Raw genomic sequence first — 22012 nt, 5'->3', positions numbered from 1 at the left:
CACCCTCAAGTAGGTACATGTACTTGGGGTTCTCTGAAGAACCCTGAAGTGCGTCCCCATTATCCACCCCTCTCCTGAAGTGTGCACTTGTCCTGCATACTCCCCATTATGGATGCAACAACAGTGGAAACTCCCTCCAGCCAATGCTTACCTCAATCCTATGTGCAAGTGCGCACTTTGGGAGAAGTGTGGAGAATCGGGATGCAGCCATATGTGATCACCACCCGTTGGTACTAGAGAGCTACGGTGTTTAGAGGCTTTTATTCCAGACCGACGGTAATATTATCGGATTCATCGAATCAATATTTTGATGGCTTGGTGATTAGTTTATCCAGGTGTGTTAGTGCTGGGCTGGAACAAGTCATTCACAACCTTTAGCTTGTGTATAGGACCAGAGTTGGTGACACAAATCCAGTGTAGCTGTGACAGTGTGTGGTTGATTGTATACTGTGAATAAGGAGCTGTATGTGGACCCCTCAGGCATGTTTACATACAGTATCGTACTCACATGTGTCCTATTACTGTACATGGAAAGTTATTACTGTACTCCTCTCCAGTCCAAACCCAGCCTAAAGGTTTCCCTCGGAATAGATTCATTGATTCCTTTGCCGTGTCATGTGCTTCCAGGGCTTGTTTAGGTGCAGTATCTGTTAGTTACCTGTACCAAACACAGATCACAGTACACTCCCATGCATTGAGGCAGGATATTGGTTGAGGGTAGGGCAGAGAGAGAGAGCGAGTGTGCGTGTGTGTGTGTGTGTGAGAGAGAGAGAGAGAGAGTGTGTGTGTGAGGGAGAGTGTATAAGCTAGAGAGAGAGAGAAAAGGAGGAGGAGGAGAGACCCACTGGGTACAGACGTCAATTCAGCATCTATTCCACGTTGATTCAACGTAATTTCATTGAATTAGACATGGAAACAACATTCAACCAGTGTGTACCCAGTGGGGGGAGAAGAGAGAGAGGAACAGAAACATAGGGTGGTGCCCTACATGGCATGCTAATCTCTGCATTATTAAAGAGTTCAGTTGGCCTGTCACTTTCTCTCCTGCCCCGTTTAAATCTTTCACCGTGCCGTCGTTATGTGTGTAGGGGCGTAAAAAAAGGCTTGCATTTCTTATTAATGCACGTTATTATGTGCCTGTCAGAGTGAGTGATGAGATTTCCTTGCCTTCGTCTCTGTCTCTGAACTCCCCCTTTCTTTGGCTTTCTTCCTCCCTCCCTCTCTCTACTCTCACTCACTCTTCTCTCTCCTGTCAGTTTCTCTCTCTACTCTCACTCACTCTTCTCTCTCCTGTCAGTTTCTCTCTCTACTCTCACTCACTATTCTCTCCCCTGTCAGTATCTCTCTCTACTCTCACTCACTCTTCTCTCCCCTGACGGTTTCTCTCTCTACTCCTCACTCACTCTTCCCTCTCCTGGCGGATTCTCTCTCTACTCTCACTTACTCTTCTCTCTCCTGTCAGTTTCTCTCTCTACTCCTCACTCACTCTTCCCTCTCCTGGCGGATTCTCTCTCTACTCTCACTTACTCTTCTCTCTCCTGTCAGTTTCTCTCTCTACTCTCACTTACTCTTCTCTCTCCTGTCAGTTTCTCTCTCTACTCTCACTTACTCTTCTCTCTCCTGTCAGTTTCTCTCTCTACTCTCACTCACTCTTCTCTCTCCTGGCAGATTCTCTCTCTACTCTCACTTACTCTTCTCTCTCCTGTCAGTTTCTCTCTCTACTCTCACTCACTCTTCTCTCTCCTGGCGGTTTCTCTCTCTACTCTCTACTCTCACTCACTCTTATCTCTCCTGGCGGTTTCTCTTTCTACTACACACACTCTTCTCTCTCCTGGCGGTTTCTCTTTCTACTACACACACTCTTCTCTCTCCTGGCAGTTTCTCTCTCTACTCTCACTCACTCTTCTCTCTCCTGGCAGATTCTCTCTCTACTCTCACTCACTCCTCTCTCTCCTGGCGGTTTCTCTCTCTACTCTCTACTCTCACTCACTCTTCTCTCTCCTGGCGGTTTCTCTTTCTACTACACACACTCTTCTCTCTCCTGGCGGATTCTCTCTCTACTCTCACTCACTCTTCTCTCTCCTGGTGGATTCTCTCTCTACTCCACTCACTCTTCTCTCTCCTGGCGGATTCTCTCTCTACTACACACTCTTCTCTCTCCTGGTGGATTCTCTCTCTACTCTCACTCACTCTTCTCTCTACTGGTGGATTCTCTCTCTACTCTCACTCACTCTTCTCTCTCCTGGTGGATTCTCTCTCTACTACACACACTCTTCTCTCTCCTGGCGGATTCTCTTTCTACTACACACACTCTTCTCTCTACTGGTGGATTCTCTCTCTACTCTCACTCACTCTTCTCTCTCCTGGTGGATTCTCTCTCTACTACACACACTCTTCTCTCTCCTGGCGGATTCTCTCTCTACTACACACACTCTTCTCTCTCCTGGCGGATTCTCTCTCTACTACACACACTCTTCTCTCTCCTGGTGGATTCTCTCTCTACTCTCACTCACTCTTCTCTCTCCTGGTGGATTCTCTCTCTACTCTCACTCACTCTTCTCTCTCCTGGTGGATTCTCTCTCTACTCTCACTCACTCTTCTCTCTCCTGGTGGATTCTCTCTCTACTCTCACTCACTCTTCTCTCTCCTGGCGGATTCTCTCTCTACTCTCACTCACTCTTCTCTCTCCTGGTGGATTCTCTCTCTACTACACACACTCTTCTCTCTCCTGGTGGATTCTCTCTCTACTACACACACTCTTCTCTCTCCTGGTGGATTCTCTCTCTACTCTCACTCACTCTTCTCTCTCCTGGTGGATTCTCTCTCTACTCACTCACTCTTCTCTCTCCTGGTGGATTCTCTCTCTACTCTCACTCACTCTTCTCTCTCCTGGTGGATTCTCTCTCTACTACACACACTCTTCTCTCTACTGGTGGATTCTCTCTCTACTACACACACTCTTCTCTCTCCTGGTGGATTCTCTCTCTACTCTCACTCACTCTTCTCTCTCCTGTCAGTTTCTCTCTCTACTCTCACTCACTCTTCTCTCTCCTGTCAGTTTCTCTCTCTACTCTCACTCACTCTTCTCTCTCCTGGCGGATTCTCTCTCTACTCTCACTCACTCTTCTCTCTCCTGTCAGTTTCTCTCTCTACTCTCACTCACTCTTCTCTCTCCTGGCAGATTCTCTCTCTACTACACACACTCTTCTCTCTCCTGGCGGTTTCTCTCTCTACTCTCTACTCTCACTCACTCTTCTCTCTCCTGGCGGTTTCTCTTTCTACTACACACACTCTTCTCTCTCCTGGCGGATTCTCTCTCTACTACACACACTCTTCTCTCTCCTGGCAGTTTCTCTTTCTACTACACACACTCTTCTCTCTCCTGGTGGATTCTCTCTCTACTCTCACTCACTCTTCTCTCTCCTGGCGGATTCTCTCTCTACTACACACACTCTTCTCTCTCCTGGTGGATTCTCTCTCTACTCTCACTCACTCTTCTCTCTCCTGGTGGATTCTCTCTCTACTCTCACTCACTCTTCTCTCTCCTGGTGGATTCTCTCTCTACTCTCACTCACTCTTCTCTCTCCTGGCGGATTCTCTCTCTACTACACACCCTTTTCATTCCTTCCCCTCTCTCAACTTTTCCTATTCACTCTTTCTGCCTTTCTCAACCAGGGTGTAGTTGTGTTGTTCCCACAGCACACTAATCAGACAGGCAGGCATCTTCCCCTACTTTACCTCTCAGCTATCGTATATCTATTGGGAGAAAGGAGGTGGGACAGAGAGTGGGGGACAGAGGTAGAGAAAGAGGGAGAGAGACAATACAAGAAGAAGAGTGATCAGTATAGAATAGATGAATGGACAGAATGGAAAGAGAGAGGCGGCATGTGAGATGAGGAGAGAGTGATATATAGTCACTTGTGGATGTTATGGAGTGGGGATGTGATACGAAGGTACGTCCAGTGGGGAAGCTTGTTTTTCACTGTAGAGTGATGACACCAGGTGAGGAGAGGTCCATAGTTGAAAAGGAAGTGTTTTTATGAAACTGGGAAGTTGAATTACTGGGTAATTCTACTCTTTACTACTCTTATTATTAAAGTTTTATCAGTGAAGTGGGCTAGGTGCACCCCTAAACATCATACTGACAGATTATTATTGAGAAGCTGTTGTATATCGCTGACACAGACAGACAGACACACACGCACACACACACATAGACAGACACAGACACGCAGGCAGCATTGAATCTGAAATGGTTGATTACAGTGTGGCGTTTACGGGTTTCCCGATCTAGTGACTTTACTAGCTTAAATAACTAATGGACGGAGAGGGAAATACGGTTAATGCCAACAGGTGATTTAATGTTACACTGCACGGGGTAATTGGGAGCTGCACAAAACAACCAACCTAGCCTGAACTAGCTGGCCATAAATCACAGTTCCATCAGAGAATGAGTGATTTCATTATTGATACGAGCAGAGGAATGTTTGTTTTAATTTCAACGCTCTAAGCCTGCCTGTCTGCCTACCCGTCAAATAACCTGGTTAGCTCAGACACCTCTGGCAATAACTATTATGGAATAACAGACTGTGCATGTGTCTGGTGTCTGTGTGTGTGTTTGTGTGTGTTTACGTGTATGTGTGCATGTGCGTTTGTGTGAGTTTGTGTAATACAACGTCATACAACATGTGTAGATGTGTACTGTGTGTATTACTGTGTTTAGTGTCATCATCGCTCAGTTTGTCTGTGTGGAAAGTGATTAGTTCAGAACACCGTCAGAGTTTTTGAGAGCTCCTCTAGTGCTTTGGCTAGAGAGGCTGTGGTATGACAGCCTCTCCTCCCTGATGGTTAGCTGTAATTGAGGAGTAGCTGCTGTATACTGGAGGCTGGAAACAGTGAGTGTGGTGGTTTGATCTGGCTCACCATGATTATGGGGGTCAAAAAGGAACAGACATTTGTCTGATTTCTGGACCACACTCCCTGTAGAATCTTTATATTTTTGTTAATTTATACAGAAAAAGTCATTCTGACATAAAGTGTAGTACAGTTTTGACAGTCAGAACATGATAGTGTCAAAACCTATTTGAAATCTCCAGGAATATAATAACATGAACACAATGGCAGGTAGACTAAAAAGCCTTCCCAGAGAGAATGGCAGTCTAACTCTGCAGTTATTACATGTGAGATGAGTAGGAATGGTTCAATGAAACTGGTACAGCATGTGCTTTCCCAAAGGAACAAACTGTAAACAAATAGCTATGTTTATTTATCCCTCTCTCACCTGGCCACACACACACACACACACACACACACACACACACACACACACACACACACACACACACACACACACACACACACACACACACACACACACACACCCTACCCACCCTAACACCAGAGCGCTTTTGAGGCGATAACCATCGGCGGCTTGGAGCCAGGAAAGTGAATCTGGCTTTAATAGCGTCTCATTGATAGAATTTAAATTGGATGTTAAATAAGCATTACTGTGCCTGATTGCCTGGCCGGCCCCAGAAAGTGGGCAGCTAGTGAGGCAGTTTGTGAGCGGCTCACTCAGGGAGAGATATCTGAAATTGGGGTGAGATTGAATTAAAGTGTGAACAATTAGAGATATGCTGGCGGTGTGTTTAGGAGCGCCTGGGGTGGGGTACCCCTGTCACCTCTGTACTTCTAGGTATACCACTCAGACAGGTTTCTTCATGTCCTGCTACTATCCCCTTCCAAACCCATACCTTGTTCTCTCTCTCTCTCTCTCTCTCTCTCTCTCTCTGTCTCTCTCTCTCTCTCTCTCTCTCTCTCTCTCTCTCTGTCTCTCTCTCTCTCTCTCTCCCTCTCTCTCTCTCTCTCTCTCTGTCTCTCTGTCTCTCTCTCTCCCTCTCTCTCTCTCTCTCTCTCTCTCTGTCTCTCTCTCTCTGTCTCTCTCTCTCTCTCTCTCTGTCTCTCTCTCTCTCTCTCTCCCTCTCTCTCTCTCTCTCTCTCTCTGTCTCTCTGTCTCTCTCTCTCCCTCTCTCTCTCTCTCTCTCTCTCTCTCTCTCTCTCTCTCTCTCTCCCTTCTCTTTCCTCTCTGTCTCTGTATCTGTCTTGCTGTGTGCCTTGAAGAGTAAAAATTGCTAAAAAAAACAAAGCAAGAGAGAGGGTGAGAAAAAGAGAGATGAAGAGAGTGTTGTGTTATGTTAATAGGGGCATATAGCTGTCACTCCATCATTGTAGAGATACTGTCCCTTCTCTGTCCGGCCTGCCTGACACAGCCTCCTCAAACATAATCCCCCTGACAGCCTGCTCTGGAGAGAGGCAGGAGAAACAGACAGGAGAGTGGTAGGTTTATTTATCATTTAAAAAAACATTTTTTGTGACATCTAATTGGTAGTTACAGTCTTGTCCCATCGCTGAAACTGCCATACGGACTCAGGAGAGGCAAAGGTCGAGAGCCATGCGTCCTCTGAAACACAGCCATGCCAAGCCGCACTGCTTCTTAACACACTGCTCGCTTAACCTGTAAGCCAGCCACACTAATGTGTCAGAGGAAACACCATACAACTGGCTACCAAAGTCAACGTGCATGCTCCCGGCACGCCACAAGGAGTCGCTAGAGCACTAAGTGACAAGGACATCCCGGCCGGCCAAACGCACCCCTAACCCGGACGACGCTGGGCAAAATGTGCCCCGCCCCACGGGTCTCTGGGTCGTGGCCTGCTGCAAAGCAGCCCGGGATCGAACCTGGGTCTATAGTGATGCCTCTAGCACTGCGACGCAGTGCCTTAGACCCCTGTGCCACTCGGGATGCTCTAGTGGTAGGAGGTTTGCTTGGGGAATAGGTTGGAATCCCATCAGAATTGAGAGATAATGCATTGTTTCAAAGCAGCTCATCTGGAGTGTGTCCTTCAAGGATAAGGTGAAATTAATGATTTTGTCTTATTTGTCCTTGTCTTGTATCTCTCTTTAGTTGTGCCCTTTCTCCTCACTACCACAGCTTCCTGAGATGAGCATATAGTACATCTCTCTGTCTTTCTACCTTTCCTCTTTTACATCTACATCCTCTCTCTCTCTCTCTCTCTCTCTCTCTCTCTCTCTCTCTCTCTCTCTCTCTCTCTCTCTCTCTCTCTCTCTCACCCTCTCTCTCTCTCTCTCTCTCCCTCTCTCTTTATTTTTGTGACTGTGGGAGAGGACAGTGACAGCAGTGGGCTTGGCCCAGCTTGGACTCCTGCTCCATAAACAGTCCAGCTGGACATGATCCACCTGGACTAGACCCAGGACCCAGACAATCCAGAGCCTAGAACCTACACCCTTCTGCTACCCTCTGCCCACTATCACCATGGAAACCTGCAGCCTGTTGTGGGTAGCCAAGTCTGATGTAATGTACGGCACCTGAATGGAGTTTGTTTGTGACAGCTGTTGGGCCATGAAAGTAATTTGCTTGCGATCGTTTCTGGCCCGCACGCGGGCCCCCTTCTGGCCCTTGAATGGGTTTGTTTGTGTCTGATTTGCATGTCAAGGCCCCACTAAGACCTGTGTCCACCCAGCACACTGTGTCTCTGCCCCCAGACAGCTCTATCAGAACAGTCTCTCTGCCAGGACCAGTGCTTGCTCACTATTGATCGTTTCTCAAAAGGGAAGCTTACGTTCAGACTTTTTTCTCTCCTTTTCCTCTTTCTCTGTCGGTTTTTCAATCTCATTTCCAACCTCATCTCTCTCCTGCTAAATACACGTCTTTATGTTAATAAAAACTTTCTGCTAGCAAATCCCTCCAGTCTGAGAGTCCCTGTGATTCAGCTCTCCTGTGTGCTCTAGTAGCTGATCTCAGACCTGTCTGGAAGCACAGGAACATGTTGCTGAATAACACAGACCTGCTCTAGCAGCTGATCTCAGACCTGTCTGGAAACACATTAGAATGTTGATGAATAACACCGGACCTGCTTTATTAGCTGATCTCAGACCAGTCTGGAATCCTGTCTGGATAAAAATGTTGATAAATGACACAGAACCTGCTCTATTAGCTAGAACTGTTGGTAGACCTATCTGGATGCACAAGAACACTTCCTCCCCAGGATTTATTCATTCAGACACTCAACCCGAGTTCAACATTACTCCAAACGCGCCCCGGTTACTCCCTGTGCTGAGATGAGTATTTAACTCTGTTCTCTTCTTTCTCTCCCTTCTCCCTCATCTCCTGCTTCTTTCCTCCCTTATTCCACCTGATCTCCTGCCTTGTACTCCTCTCATCCTTTCTTGTCTTTTCTCCACTGTTCATTCCCTCTCTCTTTCAACCCTCATCTCTACTTTACCCTCATCTTTTCACTTTTCATCTGCTTTCTCTTTCCAACCTTTCTATCTCCTTTCTCTTAACCTGAAACTTCCTCTTCTCCTCTCACCTACTCCCCTCCTCCTTCTTTCTCTGCAGGGCCAGCATTGTCCAGAAGAGGATCATCTACTTCCAGGATGAAGGCTCTCTCACCAAGAGGATGTGTGAGAAAGGTATGTCCTCCATTACTGAGACGTAGTAAAGGGCGCTACATATCTTTCACTCCTCCTCCTTCTCCCTTACTATATCTCAGCATCTCCTGTCTTACTCTCTCTTCCCTTACTGGGTCAGGATCTTTACACTTGTGCTGTATCTCCCAATCTGTGCATGACATTGGATAGAGAATTTACAGAGACTGATCAAAAGAACAGCTTTACACCTCCCTCCCTCCCTCCCTCCCTCCCTCCCTCCCTCCCTCCCTCCCTCCCTCCCTCCCCCTCCCTCCCTCCCTCCCTCCCTCCCTCCCTCCCTCCCTCCCTCCCCCTCCCTCCCTCCCTCCCCCCTCTCCCTTTCTCACCCTTCCTCCTCCCTCCCTCCCTCCCTCCCTCCCTCCCTCCCTCCCTCCCTCCCTCCCTCCCTCCCTCCCTCCCTCCCTCCCTCCCTCCCTCCCTCCCCCTCCCTCCCTCCCTCCCTCCCCCTCCCTCCCTCCCTCCCTCCCTCCCCCTCCTCTCTCCTTTCTCACCCTTCCTCCTCTCTCCCTCCATCCCTCCCTTCCTCTATCTCTTCACCACATCATCATGTAAATAACCAGGCAAAATCAGGAGCCTATATTCATCCTCTCCTCTCCATCTGAGCTAACCACACAGTTGTGGAAGGAATTGGACATTTAAGACAACTGCACTTCTCATATTTCTCAACTCAGTGACCTTCTCATAGCAACTCTGTAGCATGTATTTATTTTCAAAAGACAGCTCAATATGAAAGCCCAATATATCTAATTTCCCCTTATTCTTTTGCTTCAAACCACAGTAAATAAGCCCATCTCCTCTCCTCTCCCCTCCCCTCCTCTGTCCCCTACCTATAACAACCCTATACCTCTCTCTGCTGTCAAACTCTCTCTCCTCCTTTACCCCCCTCTCTCTCTCACTCTCACTCTCTTTCTCTTCTCAGAGTCATTGTATGGGGAGACCACAGAGAAGCCTTTGCTGGATTGCTGTGCCTGTGGAACAGCCAAGTACAGAGTCACCTTCCACGGCAACTGGTCAGAGAAGGTGCACCCCAAAGACTACCCTCGTAAGTACCCCATAATAACTTCCAAATTACCAAGGTACATACCCCATTTAATCCCTGAAAGATAACTTTAGTTAGTCCCCCATTTCACCCCAGGGCTACCCTAGTTGGTGCCTCCATTGCGTCAAAATAACCCCTTTACTAATAAAATTGCCCTACTGCTCAAGTATCCAGCATCACAGTCTTCCAAGGATACTACAACCTCCATGGCCACCCCAGGATACTCTCTCCCCAGGCCCCTGTCTCATTCCTCCCCCAGCTTGGCCCTGGGCCTCAGTCTGTGGTGCTGCACTGTATAACCTTGAGCCTGACTCCCCAGCAGGCAAGCAGGGTGTGAATTAAAATGGGGATTACTGGGCTCTCCCCTCCTTCTAAGACACTCCTCTCTCTCTCACACACAGCCCAGATCAATATAATGATTAGCATGGAGTCCCACAGTGAGATAAACCTGCAGATCGAGCAACACCCTAATTTATTGGCTTAGGAGAGACAGGAGTGTGTGTGTCTTTCGGTGTGTCTTTCTGTTTTTGTGCATGTCTGTCTCTGTTACATTGTGTGTGTGTGTGTGTGTGTGTGTGTGTGTGTGTGTGTGTGTGTGTGTGTGTGTGTGTGTGTGTGTCTGTGTGTGTGTGTTCATGCATGCGTTTCCACTGTGTCTTTGGAAATCCGTTATTGGTTTTGTGGTTTTTATAATTGAGTTCTCCTCACCACCACAAAGTCATAGCCAAGGTAACCATCCCTGGTTGTCATACATACAGGAGATCACCATCTACAACTTCCTCCCCAAGCATCATTAGTATCCGGTAATTATTTGTTAATGTTCCTGTGTTTTTTATATAACAACTGTCAATCAAACACAGATAGAACCATTGCTAAAAGAGGTTTTAGCAACAGTTTTCACACACTATCCACAGTCATGATGATCTGTGAGTGTCTGCTTCTTCATTTCTAGCAGCAGGAGAGAGAGAGAGAGAAGAAAGAGAGAGGGAGAGAGAGAAGAAAGAGAGTGGGAGAGAGAGAAGAAAGATAGAGGGAGAGAGAGAAGAAAGAGAGTGAGAGAGAGAGAAGAAAGAAAGAGAGGGGGAGGGAGAGAAGAAGATACAGCACAATGTCACGTCAGGCTGATATTTTTACAAGGCGTCCATTCGTCCTTCAAGCTGAAGGGAGGCACACGTGAAGGGCCGGTGCCATACATTCTGATGTTGAAGGTTACTCTAAAACAGGCTAGCAGGTTTTTTATTCTCCTCGCTCCCTCCATCGTCACATGCACAGCTTTATTTCCCTCTCTGTGTGACTATAGTTAAACAATAAGGTCCGAGGAGGTGTGGTATATGGCTAATAAGCAAAACACAACGCGGAGTGCCTGGACACAGCCCTTAACCATGGTATATTGGCCATATATCACAAACCCCTGAGGTGCCTTATTGCTATTATAAACTGGTTACCAATGTAATTAGAGCAGTAAAAATACATGTTTTGTCATACCCATGGTATACGGTCTGACATAGCATGGATGTCAGCCAATCAGCATTCAAGGCTCGAACAACCCAGTTTATAATAAGTAATACACCGCTGAGAAGCTATTCAACCATTATCTGTGGAGAGTGGAGATAGCCAGCAGGTTTCCTGGTTATCTGAACCCATTCAGACAGACTCAGGAGAGAGACGGGTAGAGAGAGCCCAGCCAAGATAGCCATGACTGGTACTCAGGTGGCTAAGTGTACCAGAGAACTGCCCTGTGGTTTGGATGGATCTGATGTTACTTCCAGGGATTCACAGCTCAAGTGTCATTTCATGTCTTCAGTGGATATGGGCTCTCAATAGTATTTCTACCAGACTCACACAAAGCTGAAATATGAGCAATATCAGCAATCACGTCGCTCAATTCAGCAAGACTGAGAGAAAGAGAAAGAGATGGAAGGAGTTTTGCAGAGAGTATGAAAATAGGCTGTGGAACATCAGAGTATATGACTGAGATTGGATACAGTTCTGATGGATATAGAGGGATTAACCTTACTGAGTTTGTGGTGACCACTTCCCCTATTTGTGTGTGTCTGTGTGTGTGTGTGTGTGTGTGTGTGTGTGTGTGTGTGTGTGTGTGTGTGTGTGTGTGTGTGTGTGTGTGTGTGTGTGTGTGTGTGTGTACACCCCATCACGCCAGAGGAGTGTTATAAATTGCAAAAGGAAATGAGAAAGGAGGATTTGAGTGGTCAGATAGAGTGCCTAGCTTTGCTGAACAAAGACTTTCCGATAATGTGTGTGAGTTGCTCTGACGAAGAGAGGAGAGAGGGATGAGGAGGAGAGGAGGTGGGATATGAGTTTATTTTGTAGCAATAAAGAAGAGAATTATCCACTCGGAGGTCTTTGACCTTGGGAAGTGAAGAGAGGACAATAGAGTGCATCAGCAGACCGAAGTTTGACTTCATAGTTGGAAACTCAGTATGCTATTTCAAGTTTTTAATGTCACGTGAACAAGTACAGTGAAAGGCCTTTCTTGCAAGTTCTAAACTCAACAACGTAGTAATCAATAACAATGTAACACTAAAAATAACATAAGGTAGAACAAAAACACATAAGAAATAAAAAATAAGAAATAAGAAGAACACTATATATAGGGTCAGTTCCAGTACCATATTTACAATGTGCAGGGATACTGGAGTGATTTAGGTAGATATGTATATAGATAAGGTGACCAGGCATCAGGATATATGATAAACAGAGTAGCAGCAGTGTATATGGTGATTGTATGTGAGTGGGTGTGCGTGTGTGCGTGCGTGCGTTGTGTGGAGTCAGTATAAATGTATGTGCATATTATGTGTGTGTGAGCAAATGATAAAGTGAGCGTTTGTGTGTGTGTTGGGAGGTCAGTGTGTGTGAGTGTGTAGGGAGGGTGCTGTGAGGGTGCATAGAGACAGTGCAAAAATAAGGGTCAACTCAGAGAGTCCGTGTAGCCATTTAGTTAGCTATTTAGCAGGCTTGGGGATAGATGCTGTTCAGGAACCTGTTGGTGTCAGACTTGATGTACCGCCACTGCTTGCCGTGCGGAAGCAGAAATAACAGTTTATGGCTTGACTGGTAGGAGTCTTTAACAAGTTTTCAGGCCTTCCTTTCACACCTCCTAATATAGAGGTCCTGTATGGCAGGGAGCTCGGCCCCAATGATGTACTGGGCTGTCCGCACCACCCACTGTAGCGCCATGCGCTCGAGGGTGGTGCTATTGCCATACCAAGCAGTGATGCAGTCAGTCAAGATGCTCTCAATGGTACAGCTGTATACATTTTGGAGGATTTGAGGGCACATGCAAAACATTTTCAACCTCCTGAGGTGTGTGTGGACCATTTTAAGTTCTTAGTAATGTGGACAGCAAGGAATTTGAAGCTCTCAACCCCCAGATGTGATGTTTGCCTACCTTCGCCACCTCAGGTCAGCCCGTCAGGAAGTCCAGGATCCACTTGCATGGGGAGGTGTTCAGTCCCAGGGTCCTAAGCTTGGTGACGAACTTGGAGGGGACAATGGTGTTGAATGCTGAGCTGTAGTCAATGAACAGCATTCACACATAGGTATTCCACTTATCTAGGTGGGTGAGGGCAGTGGGGATTGCAATTTAGATTGCGTTGTCTATTGGTCTGTTGGGGCAGTATGCAATTTGAAGTGGGTCTAGGGTGTCTGGGATGGTGGAGTTAATGTGTGCCATAACCAGTCTCTCAAAGCACCTCATGATTACAATTGTGAGTGCTACAGGGTGGTAGACATTGTAGCTTGAAGCCTCAGAGTTCTTGTGAACAGGAATGATGGTGGTCATCTTAAAACATGCGGGGATTACAGACTGGGACAAGGAGAGGTTGAACATTACCGTGAATATGCCTGCCAGCTGTTCTTCGCATGCTCTTAGAACATGCCATGGAATACCGTCAGGCTCCGTGGCCTTGCGGGTGTTGAGCTGATTAAAGACCTTACTCACATCGGCCTCGGAGAGCAATAGTGGTGTCACTCACACCCGGCACAATATTGTTATTGACAAAGCCTGCATCAAATGCATGGAGTTTGTCTGGTAGAGAGGCATTGTTTTGCAGATCACGGTTGGGTCTTCCTTTGTAATCCGTAATGGACTGTAGCCCCTGCCACATGCGGCGGGCATCGGAGCCTGTATAATATGATTCCACCATATTCCTATATTGTCCTTTTGCTCGTTTGATTACGCTGCGGAGATCATAGTGGGATTTCTCATATTTGTTCCGGCCCTCAGCTGTAGCCTCAGGGTTGTTTGCGATATGTATTTATATTTATTTAACCTTTAATTAACTAGTTAAGTCAGTTAAGAACACATTCTTATTTACAATGACGGCCTTCCCCGGCCAAACCCTAACCCGGACAACGCTGGGCCAATTGTGCACCGCCCTATGGGACTCCCAATCATGGCTGGTTGTGATACAGCCTGGAATCGAACCAGGGTCTGTAGTGACGCCTCTAGCACTGAGACGCAGTGCCTTAGAACGCTGCGCCACTCGGGAGCGATAGCCCTGTGTGCGGTAGCCCTGACTTCTAGTTTAGCGCCAACCTCAGTGTTAATCCAGGGCTTTTGATTGGGGAGGCATTGAACCTTCAGTGTGGGGACAAAGTCGCGAATCCATTTCATAATGAAGCTGGTGACGGAGGTAGTTAGCATGTTTACTTTTATCGGCGGAGTCTCGAAACATATTCCAATCAGCGCTAGCAAAGCAGTCCTGTAGCATAGTATTTGATTCTGGTTACCATTTCTCAACGGGTACTTCGTGTTTGAGCTTCTGCTTGTAAACAGGAAGCAGGTGTACGGAGTCGTGATCTGATTTGCCAAATGGCAGATGAGACAGGGCCTTGTAGGCTTGCTTGTGGGTAGAATAACAGTGGTCTAGGACTTTATCGCCTCTAGTGGCGAAGGAGACTCGTCTCAATGACATGGAATTAAAACCACCGTTAACCAGAAAAGCAGCCTCCGGATATAAGTTTTCCTACTTGTTTATAGCCTTGTACAGCTCATCATTGTGTCTCTCTGAACATTGCAATAGACTGTATGGGCCAATTGCAACCATCGAAAGCCACGAGATTATTGCCATCTGATCTCTCGTTAAACCATCAATACACACTAAAGTCACCCGCACAACTGATCTCAATTGCAACCCACATTGGCCATTGATTTACAACTCCCTAACGTAGATGTCATGATTATCAGACTATTTCACCCTCTGGTTGGTATTGTCATCAGAACAACTTAGTCCTACTTTATGATCAGACTAAGGGCGATTTATCTATTTGACAATAATTCTGTACAACCAAAATAAAATATTTTGTAGTTTACCACTGCAAATCTACTGTCTTCTGTTTACCGACATGTTGTATGAATGAAAACTAATGTTGAGGGTCTAGCATACAATTCTTGTACTCAAATAAGTCTTTTTTTTACATTCATCAGCCGGTTTTCCGATGCTACTGGTCAGTATTTCATTGGGGGCAGAAGTAGAGAATCTAGACCAGCTGTCTGGTATCATAATCTCTTGACACGGTAACAAGAGATCAACTGATCTGGTGGTTTATCCTTGTGTTTTTTTCATTGCAATAAACTTAGTTTAACATGCAGGTGCACGTAATCTCCCTTTCGTGAGTAGTGTTTAAAAGATTCCAGTGGTAACCTTCAGTAGCATGTTAAGTTCTACTTGTTCATTGAAATCGAGCGTAAATGTCTACAGAGATTTACTGAGAGTAAGGTACTGAGCCTCTGATGTAAAAAAAACTGTAATATATAATTACTGTGTCATGATCTGACATGTACATTACTTCTATATGAATCATTATCATTATCTGTCATTTTCAAAGTGTATAATAAACAGAACATTCCGTAACCTTACATTAATCTTATCTTAATTAGAGTTGTTCACTTTCTATACACATACCTTTTACCAATATATATTATGCATTGCAGAATGGGAATAGGTGCAAACCTTTCACTGGCACAAATGTTTGGCCAGCCTGCCTCCTGAATAGTACGAGATTATGATAATTCTGGTGTTGTTTTGTTTCTTAACCTCACCAGGGCGTGCTAACCACTGGTCGGCCATCATCGGAGCGTCCCACTCTAAGAACTACGTGCTGTGGGAGTATGGTGGCTACGCCAGCGAGGGCATCAAGAAGGTGGCCGAGCTGGGATCACCTGTCTCCATGGAGGAAGAGATCAGGCAGAAGGTAAGACCTGGCACGGCCGTATGGACGTACACCTGCTATTGGTATTGCAGCACATTTGAGGGTCCAGCGATTGACAAGCCAACACCTTATCCGTTACGTCAAGAGATCTGCATCCCTTGCTGATGTTCTGGGTGTTGGGTTAAGGTATGTATGACAATATGTCACTTTTTATCTGACCAAGGTGATCGGATCACTTTCCGGTTATGCTTCACTGCATCCTCACATGGAGTCCAGACTAGCATTGTATTCTAAGTGGGGATGCAATGTTGTTCAAATGTGGTTGAAAGCTTGAGAATCCATTATAAACATGTTGGTAGTGCTATTGCTACTGCAGTGGAGGATCTATGAGTCTTTTATGTATGGCAAGGATGGCAAGCCCATGAAAATGATTTAAATCACCATCCCCATTCAAGTCATTGTTCAACTTGCCATGGCTTGAGGGGCTTTTCCCATTCTAGTAATGATATCTATATGGGCCAGCCAATGGCTGTACTCTCTGGATAATCCAGGTGGCTGTGGTATCAGTACAGTAAGTAATGGAGTTTACATATCTCAGTGGGCGTTCTGATCGATCCGTGAGCTACAAAGTACTTTAATTAATTACATACAGTAAGTCTCTCAACCTGCCCCTTTATGTGGTTTTATACTTCACAGCTGTGAAATGCATGGTGGACACTTGAGTTATCTACGTCCTTTGGATATTCAAAGTAGATAGTGCCTACTTGGTATTTACAGTATAAAGCCATGGAATTGGAACATGGAATCTTTTCCAAAGTGTGTTGAAGCATTCAATACTTTTTGCATAATGATTTCCACAAGCGATGACCTAAATAAGACACAAACATCTGTACTATAAGTATCAATGCAAATGTTGGTTAATGGTCTGCTTAATGGCCTGTGTCCCTTTCAACTGGGTATGACCTCAAGTCCTATGAAGTTCACATTCATGCAAGGTTAATTGGTCATGTTGGTAGGTACGAGACCACCTCTCTTGTTCAATAAATATTAAATAAGAAATATTGTTTAGCAGTTTTACCTCTAGTAAAAATCTTCCTCTGTTTCAGTTTCTCACCGTATTTCAATGCCTGTGCCTGTCTTTCACACTCTCTCCCACTCCCTCTGTTACTTGTCAGTTTTCCATCTCTCTCTCCCACTCTCTTCTCCCTCTCCTTCTCCTCTTTCTGTACAATCTCTCTCTCTCTCTCTCTCTCTCTCTCTCTCTCATTCTTTAAATAGCCTGTGCTAGTGTGTAGCAGATGGGCCCATAGAGTGTATTATTGTAGGGTAATATTGAAGACCTGGAGTCATGGCACATAATGAGAGCACACTGTGAGAGCTGGGCTCTGTGCGTCATCACCGCCACCTATCCACAAGGCTGTATTATCCACAATACTGTCTGCTATGGTATCTGTATTAGTCCTCCTGGATCTTGGGTTGGGGTCAGTTTTAACCCTACAGTGCAGAGTAGTTACAGTACTGTTGAATGATAAGAGAATTGATGAGATACAAATGGTTGATACTTCTTTTCACCTACTTGTGTCAGCTATTACAGTAGGCTTACATTGATATTCTAGGTAGCTCTCCGTAGCATATTCTCCCAGTGGGGGATGGTAAACGATCCAATCCCCCCACCAACTGAACAGAACTCAATTTAAACCAGGTAGAAAGCAACAGGATCAGACCATTACCTTCTCCTGGGGGAGATGTGAAAATCTTACATATGGAATATTGCACAGTACTCTACATGGCAGAGGAGAGAGAGAGATGATTTCTGTAGCCTGTGGTTTTCAGTGGAGACTGCTGGGGAAAGTAAACATGATTGGCTGTCTCCAGATCCCATGGTGATAATGGCTGCCACTTAAGCCTTGTTCACACTGCAGGCCTTAATGCAGCGCTTTAATACATGCGCTTACCAGCTGGCAAGTGTCTTCAATGACATATTCAACCTCTCCCTAACTCAGTCTGTAATACCTATGTTTAAAGCAGACCACCATAGTTTCCTGTGCCCAAGAATGCCAAGGTAACCTGTCTAAATGACTATCACCCCATAGCATTCACATCTGTAGCCATGAAGTTCTTTGAAAGGCTGGTCATGGCTCACATCAACACAATCTTCCCAGACTTCCTGGACCCACTATAATTAGCATACCGCCCCAACAGATCCACAGATGGTGCAATCTCTATTGCACTCCACACTGCCCTTTCTCACCTGGACAACACCTACGTGAGAATGCTGTTCATTGACTACAGCTCAGCATCCCGGAGTCGCCTTCCCACTGATGTTGAGACTGGTGTTTTGCGGGTACTATTTAAATGAAGCTACCATTTGAGGACTTGTGAGGCGTCTGTTTCTCAAACTAGACACTCTAATGTAATTGTCCTCTTGCTCAGTTGTGCACCGGGGCCTCCACTCCTCTTTCTATGCTGGTTAGGGCCAGTGTGCGCTGTTCTGTGAAGGGAGTAGTACACAGCATTGTATGAGATCTTCAGTTTCTTGGCAATTTCTCACATGGAAAAGCCTTCATTTCTCAGAACAAGAATAGACTGACGAGTTTCAGAAGAAATTTCTTTGTTTCTGGCCATCTTGAGCCTGTAATTGAACCCACAAATGCTGATGCTCCAGATACTCAACTAGTCTGAAGAAGGCCAGTTGTATTGCTTCTTTAATTAGCACAACAGTTTTCAGCTGTGCTAACATAATTGCAAAAGGGATTTCAATTAGCCTTATAACACAGGAGTGATGGTTGCTGATAATGGGCCTCTGTACACCTATGTAGATATTCCATTTAAACAATCAGGCGTTTCCAGCTACAATAGCCATTTACAAAATTAATTTAACAATGTATACACTGTATTTCTGATCAATTTTAAGTTCTTTTATTGGCCAAAAAGGAGCTCTTCTTTCAAAAACAAGGACATTTCTAAGTGATCCCAAACTTTTGAACGGTAGTGTACACTCACACACTCACATACATATTGACACCACACACACTCACATGCATATAAATGCCACACACACTCACTACTTTCACAAACACACACACACACACACACACACACACACACACACACACACACACACACACACACACACACACACACACACACACACACACACACACACACACACACACACAGAACGTCTTTCACACTCTTCACATACTGTACGCTGCTGCTACTCTGTTTAATATCTATCCTGATTGCCTAGTCACTTTTACCCCTGCGTGCATACATGTACTGTACATATTACCTCAATTACCTCAACTAACCCGTACTCCTGCACATTGACTCAGTACTGGTACTCCTTGTATATAGCCTCATTATGGTTATTTTATTGTCCTACTACACTGAAGAAAACAAAAACATACAGCAATATCAGTGATTTTACTGATTTATAGTTCATATAAGTATGTGTGTGTGTGTGTGTGTGTGTGTGTGTGTGTGTGTGTGTGTATGCACTGTGGAGGAGATGAGCCTGTAGTCACACACAACCTCTCGTTATCTCAGAGGGTGTACAGGGCACTAGCTTGTGCACTCCATACAGTATATGCTGTGTTAAGTAGGAGTTGACGGCTCCATCGCCCCGGGATGCTTTGCTGTCGCCTGCATTCACTGTGTTCACCCTTTTAATATTTCTCAGAGAACACACAAAGCCTCTCCTTGTCCTTGAGGAAAAGTTAGCCTCTGGGGTGAAGGAGCCGCTCTGTTTTTGAGCAGCGGAGCAAGAAAGCACTCTTTGGTATAAATGCTGACAAACAAAAAGGCGCTTTGCTTTGTGACAGGTGTGGTGTCGGGGCTAGCAACGTAGCAATGAAGGCAGTTATAAATTGATATTCATAGAAAGCAGAAATTGATATTCATAGGCAGGCTCGACGCGAGCCAAGGGGTGCACTGATCTCAATGTTCATACAAAGTTTCATTTGCCAAGCCAAGCAGGCGTTGAGTATGCACGCTCACATACTGTACACACACGAAACCCATTCACAAACACACATGCACATGGATGCACGCATGCACACACACACAAACACACACACACACACACACACACACACTTTATTTTTTTATCTGAGTTTGTCTTCCTTTTACTGCCGGGACCAAGATGTACTGTGCCATCTGCCTAGCTGTGTCTCCCCGTTGGGTTCCTTTTGATATACGGCGTGTATTCTTTACCCACGCTGCCTCTATCCTGGGGACTGAACAACAACTTTCCAGTCTTCATACAAAAGTGAAACCCATATCGATTGGCCCTTTCTCTGTATGAAACCAATTGGAAACACTCCACACTTAACACTCAACAAAACAACTCTGTATCCTTACAAAAGGGAACCACGTATCGATTGGCCTTCTCTCTGTCTGAACCAATAGGAAACTCGTATCAGTCATACATCGTGCATTACATACCACAGAATATTCTTTGTGTTTTCACTTCATTACAGCGTCTGTGTTGAAAAGAGGGGTGAAGATACATGCACGATGGATTCAGTTTGTCCATCCCACACAGCCGTATGCTTCTGCCTGGCGCACTCGTTACAATCTCTCCCATGTGACTCGCTGGTAATGAAAATATGATTGCATGTAAGAGCCCTCACCCACATTCTCTCGGTACTCCTGCTCTGCTTGAGTCAGACATGACACAGGGTTTGAGTCAGACATGACATAGGACCACTTGCAGTTTTTTTCGATTGCTAAACGACAGTGGGCACAACTGGAGTCACATGTGCAAAACTCTAACTACAGTCTGCACTACCAACAGTCACCTGAGCTAAACAGTTCACATCACCTACAAAACTCATTCCAAGCAACACAACTCTTAACACATGGCTCAAAACACGCTCAGTGCAGCCAAACACTATGCACAACCCTCACTGAGATAACACACACTGTCACTCAGAACACACTGAGAGTAAAAACACTAGCTTCAAACACCAATACAGAAAATACAAACTTTTCATCTTTACAGTTTGAACAATTTCAGTGACTTCATACAAAGTAATATTTTCTTCAAAGAAAAGAGTGACATTCTTTCACATGATTTATTAAAATTTTTAGAATATAACAATTCTTTAAGGTAAATGAAAATTAGCAGTTTGCTGCAATAGTCTGTAGTAATTTACGGAATTACAGTAATGAGAAAAAAAAGGTAGAAACTAAAAGTACATACTGTAATTCAAACAAATAATTGAGGGGCTAATCCTGCCTCTCTCTAGCATCAGGCCACAGGTTTTATTCAACATCACATCTAATGTTTTCTCTTGCCATGCACCTGGGGAAGAACCTTCTGGAGTGCCTTATCCATCCCTGGCAGTCCTCTGGACTCGTGTCCTCACATCCGGCACGCATGGCTTCCAAAAGAGACATTTGGTCATGTGGGTGGTGACCAAACACTTTCCACCTCCAGGCAGAGAAAAACTCCTCTATTGGGTTGAGGAAGGGTGAATATGCAGGCAGGTACAAAACCATAAATCTGTGATGTGCTGCAAACCAATCTGTGACAGCTGCAGAGTGGTGAAAAGCAACGTTATCGCAAACTATGACAAAAACTTGGGGGTTTCTTACTGGCTCCCCCTGTTCTGCTGGCACTAGCTGAGCATAGAGCTGTTCTAGGAAAGCTATAAGCCTTTCTGTGTTGTATGGGCCAATGAGTGGTGTGTTGAGAAGCAAACCATCATTGGCCATTGCAGCACACATGGTGATATTTCCCCCCCTTTGGCCTGGAACCTCCACAGTGGTCCTTTGACCTATAACATTCCTTCCTCTGCGCCGTGTTTTGGCAAGGTTAAATCCAGCTTCATCGATAAATACAAATGAATGTGGTCTTTCCAGTGCTTCCACCTCCATTACTCTCTGAAAAACAGTAAGTGCACAGTTTTACTGTAGAAATGCTAGTGTTTTTTTTACTGTAAATATTTTGTATAGCTGTGTACGTAACCTCAGACGTCTTACCTGGACATATTGGTATCTTTGCTCTTTTACCCGTTCACTGTTTCTCTCGAACGGTACAGTGTATAACTGTTTCATTGTAACTTGGTGTTTCTTTAGGACTCGAGCAATAGTTGTTGTGCTGACAGAATTAACATTTTCAAATATATCATTATCAGCCAGCACTCTATCTTGAATCTCCCGCAGTTTTATTGCATTGTTGACAACAACCATGTCAACAAAAGCATTTTCCTGCGCATCTGAAAATATTTTTCCTCTTCCCCCTGTTGGGGGCAGCCTTTGGGTCCTGTTGTAAAAATATAT

At 45.3% G+C, this 22012-nt stretch overlaps 1 protein-coding gene across 1 annotated transcript in view; it reads left to right on the top strand.

Moving 5' to 3' along the window:
- Positions 1 to 22012, top strand: part of LOC112249269 (spondin-1) — a 127508-nt gene that overhangs the window by 16972 nt on the left and 88524 nt on the right. Inside the window, 4 exon segments of the mRNA XM_042321108.1 lie at positions 1 to 9; positions 8420 to 8493; positions 9431 to 9553; positions 15618 to 15766. The exon segment at positions 1 to 9 is cut by the window's left edge and continues 125 nt beyond it. Of these exon segments, the coding sequence (XP_042177042.1) occupies positions 1 to 9; positions 8420 to 8493; positions 9431 to 9553; positions 15618 to 15766 (355 nt within the window).

This window comes from Oncorhynchus tshawytscha, linkage group LG04 (assembly GCF_018296145.1).
Source record: "Oncorhynchus tshawytscha isolate Ot180627B linkage group LG04, Otsh_v2.0, whole genome shotgun sequence".
NCBI lineage: Eukaryota > Metazoa > Chordata > Actinopteri > Salmoniformes > Salmonidae > Oncorhynchus > Oncorhynchus tshawytscha.
This window is presented reverse-complemented; position numbering and strand designations above follow the sequence as displayed.